This window comes from Stenella coeruleoalba, assembly GCF_951394435.1.
Source record: "Stenella coeruleoalba genome assembly, chromosome: 17".
Lineage (NCBI taxonomy): Eukaryota > Metazoa > Chordata > Mammalia > Artiodactyla > Delphinidae > Stenella > Stenella coeruleoalba.
In genome coordinates this window covers 30,613,218-30,617,881 of record NC_137163.1, presented here as the reverse complement: position 1 = coordinate 30,617,881, position 4,664 = coordinate 30,613,218, and the positions used below count along the sequence as shown (strand labels likewise).

At 46.5% G+C, this 4,664-nt stretch overlaps 1 protein-coding gene across 1 annotated transcript; it reads left to right on the top strand.

Annotated features, from left to right (window-relative positions):
- The first annotated feature begins 2,780 nt into the window (after positions 1–2,780).
- LOC307176314 (transcription factor AP-2 gamma-like) lies at positions 2,781–4,454 on the top strand. The gene has a single exon (XM_079902321.1). The coding sequence runs from the start codon at positions 2,990–2,992 to the stop codon at positions 4,433–4,435; it is 1,446 nt and encodes a 481-aa protein (XP_079758447.1). The 5' UTR covers positions 2,781–2,989; the 3' UTR covers positions 4,436–4,454.
- The last annotated feature ends 210 nt before the right edge of the window (positions 4,455–4,664 follow it).

Here is a 4,664-nt window from a genome sequence, read left to right as displayed (position 1 = left end):
GTATACACACAGCTCCTGGAACCAATCTCCTTCAGATACTGAAGGGTGACTGTATCCTTAAATATGTATGTGCATATGGTGTGCATATGTGTATGTATTTAATTGCCTTAAAAGAATTGGTGACACATTCTTCATACAGTTTTATGTTATACAGTGTAGTGGTTAGGATGTATGGATTTTTTTTTTTTTTTTTGCGGTACACGGGCCTCTCACTGTTGTGGCCTCCTGCATTGCGGAGCACAGGCTCTGGACGTGCAGGCTCAGCGACCATGGCTCACGGGCGCAGCCGCTCCACGGCATGTGGGATCTTCCCGAAACGGGGCATGAACCCGTGTCCCCTGCATCGGCAGGTGGACTCTCAACCACTGCGCCACCAGGGAAGCCCGGATGTATGGATTTAATTTCTAGCTATACCATACATCTACTGTGGGACTTGAGCAAGTCACTTAACCTCCTCAGTATTTTATTACAGTTTTATATTTTCTACCTGGAATTTTATTGTAAATTAAAGATCTAGCTACATTCTAATTACATATTTTGCTAAATTCCCTAATACCAGTTATTAAACATTGTATACCTTTCTAATTACTCTGTGATTCTTCTTTTATCATATAGTAGATTCTTATGTCTATACTAAAATTTGTTTCAGACTGGTCTGTTTACTTGATACATCTATTGAATCATTATACCCTTGTTTAAATCAGCCATATATTTTAATATCTAGTATGGCAAGTTTCCCCGCTTTGTTATTTTCAAAATGTCATTAGTTTTTTTCTCATCCATTTATTATTCTAGAAGTAGAACAGCAGGAACATTTTGTCTCAAAACCTCTTGGTTTTATAAATTACAACAATTTATATCTTCATAGTATTAGTCGTAATTTCAGTAATGGTTAACATTTTGCCTCTCAGTTTTAGGTTAGAAGACGTTCCAGGTGCTTTCTGTGCAGTATATTTCTTCCTTTCAAAAACAAATTCAGACAGATAAAATTATAGCCACTTTTTTCGTGAAGAAACCAAAGTTCAGAGAAATAAGTAGCTTGTTCAAGGTCCCAACACTACTAAGTACCAGAAATAGATATCAAATCCAGATTATTTTACTTCTAAGGTGTTACAGTCTCCCTTGTACTGCTTCATACTGACCTTTTCAACTGGCAAAATAAATAATTGCTCTATTAACTTATTTTGTAAGATATGTTTAAAAAGGAAAGAAAGTCACACAAAAAAAATGGCTGCAGGAAGGACTGATAGGAAAGGGAATGTCCAGGAATGGGTCATCCGAGGTCAAGGCCATGGACAAACAAGTGCTGGGCACCTCAAGGACAGCGAGCACACACATTAAGTATATCCAGCTGTCGCCAGGCTCATTTCCCTGCTCCGTATTCAATGCCCCTTGTCTCTTGCTCCCCAATTCCATTTATATACGATTGGTTTGACTCAAAAATGCCATGGTAAATAAACACAATGATTACTGAAGAATAAATAAAAATAATAAGAGCTATCATTCTGTCAGCCATACCATGTGCTAACTCTCCATCTGATTACTTTAGTCCTTATTTCTCTCAATTTACACATGCGGAAACTGAGCCTCAGGGAAACTGAGCCTCAAAATTAATTTGCCAAAAAAAAAAAAAAAGCACAGGTACTATGCTGTAGAAATGGAATCCAAACCAATATCTAACTTTGTCCTACGGCCTTAGCACGATGAAGTTGGAGTAAAACGGTGAGGCTATCAACTGTAAGCAAGGTTGTAAAGGCATATCTGACCCATCAACTTATTTTGAAACACCTCTAGTCGCAGGTAGTGACAAAAAACAAGCTAAATACTGAATCTTCCTCTACTGTTTCCAGGCAAAACAAAGGTCAAATCCAGAGCTTTTCTTGCTCAATAAATGGGAAGCAACAAAGGAAGGAACCTGGAACCAGAGTGAGCAACTAGCTAATGGCGCCTCTATCCACAAGTAGGGCGTGATCTTATGTTCTCGAGAGGACTTACCTTTATTTGCCTTAGAGCATTTTCCCCCAACATCTAAACTCTAGAGACACGAGATCTGCTGTGTAAGCTGTATTTGCAATTTCCCAAATGAATGCCAAACTTAGACAAGAGTCAGGGTGGCAGGAAATATAACCCTCAAGCTGGTTGCAAGTGTATTTTTTTCTGTGAACCTAGAAATAAGTAGCCCTTCCACATTAGACTGCAAGGTCCTTAAGAGCAGCAGTAATAACAATTAACTGTTCATGTTGTATTTTCTCAAGATAGGCTATCATTTTGAATCCTCACAACAACTCTGGGTCATCAAATGTATCATCATGGACTTTTTGGAGCTGTTACAAATGCAGTACAGAGAATTCAAGGCAAGTCACACAGGTGGTGAGTGACAGAGGTTGGCTTTGAATGTAGTGAACTAGCCGTGGGACATGCCGGGGACTCAGTGACATAAAAAAGTAAGAAAGAGAAGGAAGCTAGGACTGGGCAGTCACGAGCACAGCTACTACCTGTGAGAGCGTTGACTCTTGGCAAAGTGAGACAATCCTTAGGAGTGTTACTAATGTTGATATAATTTGGATCATTTTTTCTTCAATAAAACATTTATTAAACCTTCTGATGTCATACCGTCCAGTGACTAGCATAGTATCTGGAACGTAGTAGACACAAAATAAATGTTTAATGAACATATCAATTCGAATCCTTGCAATAATGAGGACTTACATCCTGATACAGTCTCTATTGCTACATCTGGTCTTCGTGTGAACCATGTCTGTCTTCAGCACAGCTGAGCCAGTAGTAGAACATACAAAGGATTTTCCTGTTAGGGAGATTCGGCACAAGTAAGAATAAGTGTTAGGAAAGGAATAGGTACAAATGCCAAGCTGGCATTATACTGCTATACACTGGCAATTAGGAAATGGAGAAAGAAAGAGTAAAAAAATCATCAACTTAACGGCTTTCCAAAGTTGAAGAGAAAAAGAGAAGTAGCTGAAGAACATAAATGCACTGGGGGCGGGGAAACGGCGCACTTCCTGCGCGGCGCGCATTATTCGCGCCCACCGCTTCCCCACTTTGGGCCGACGACGCCAGCATGTGCAGGCTCGTGAGCGACCGCGCTCTGCGCTGCCTGCAGGCTTTCTCCCCGGACCCCTGCCCCAGCTTCTTCCGGCCCAAGGCCTGGCATTCGGATTTGGAGCCGCAGAATACCTCGGGCGTCAGACCTTCGCCGCGGGGCCCGGAGGGCACGTTCCTCCAGGATCGCCACGACGCGAGCAGCAATGGGAACCCGCGCCTGCCTCACCTCTCCTCCGCCGGGCAGCATCTCTACAGCCCCGCGCCGCCCCTCTCCCATGCTGGAGTCGCCGAATACCAGCCACCACCCTACTTTCCGCCTCCCTACCAGCAGCTGGCTTACTCGCAGGCAGCCGACCCCTACTCGCATCTGGGAGAAGCGTACGCCGCCGCCATCAACCCCCTGCACCAGCCGGCGCCCACCGGCAGCCAGCAGCAGGCCTGGCCGGGCCGCCAGAGCCAGGAGGGGGCTGGGCTGCCCTCGCACCACGCGCGCCCGGCCGGCTTGTTGCCCCACCTCTCCGGGCTGGACGGCGGCGCCATGAGCGCCCGCAGGGACGCCTACCGCCGCTCGGACCTGCTGCTGCCCCACTCGCACGCTCTGGACGCCGCGGGCCTGGCCGAGAACCTGGGGCTCCACGACATGGCGCACCAGATGGAGGAGGTGCAGAATGTCGACGACCAGCACCTACTTCTGCATGATCAGACGGTCATTCGCAAAGGTCCTATTTCAATGACGAAGAACCCCTTGAGTCTCCCTTGTCAGAAGGAGCTGGTGGAGGCTGTGATGAATCCCAGCGAGGTCTTCTGCTCGGTCCCTGGAAGATTGTCCCTCCTCAGCTCTACATCTAAATACAAAGTGACAGTTGCCGAAGTCCAGAGGCGACTGTCCCCGCCTGAGTGCTTAAATGCTTCGTCACTGGGAGCTGTCCTCAGAAGAGCCAAATCTAAAAATGGTGGCCGATCCTTGCGGGAGAAGTTGGACAAGATTGGGTTGAATCTTCCAGCGGGGAGACGGAAAGCTGCCCACGTCACCCTCCTGACATCTTTAGTAGAAGGTGAGGCTGTTCATTTGGCTCGGGACTTTGCCTATGTCTGTGAAGCAGAATTTCCTAGTAAATCCGTGGCCGAGTATTTAACCAGACCTCATCTCGGAGGACGCAGTGAGATGGCAACTAGGAAGAATATGCTGCTGGCTGCATACCTGATTACCCACGGGGTTGGCAGCCAGGCCATCTGTGCTGCTGTGTCTGCCATGCAGAACTACATAAAAGAAGCCCTGATGGTCATAGACAAATCCTACATGAACCCCGGAGACCAGAGTCCCGCCGATTCTAGCAAAACCCTGGAAAAGATGGAGAAGCACAGGAAGTAAAACAGGGGTGAACAAAGGGCCGAAGAGTCTGGAAGGAAAAGGACTTCAAAACCGGTCTCGACCAGGACAAACTGGGAACCCCGCTTGCCTGGGGGACAGAGTTTGTTATCCACCTTCCCACGAAAAGGGCCTCCGTCGGATTTCCAGATCTTCACGTGCCCTCCTGGATTCCTTAGTATTTAAGGAGTGCTGAAGTGTCTCCTAAACTCTGGACGCGCTATCGGGAGGT

Excerpts from the sequence above, each read along its gene's own strand:
- LOC307176314 (XM_079902321.1), top strand. The coding sequence starts at position 2,990 with ATGCACTGGGGGCGGGGAAACGGCGCACTTCCTGCGCGGCGCGCATTA.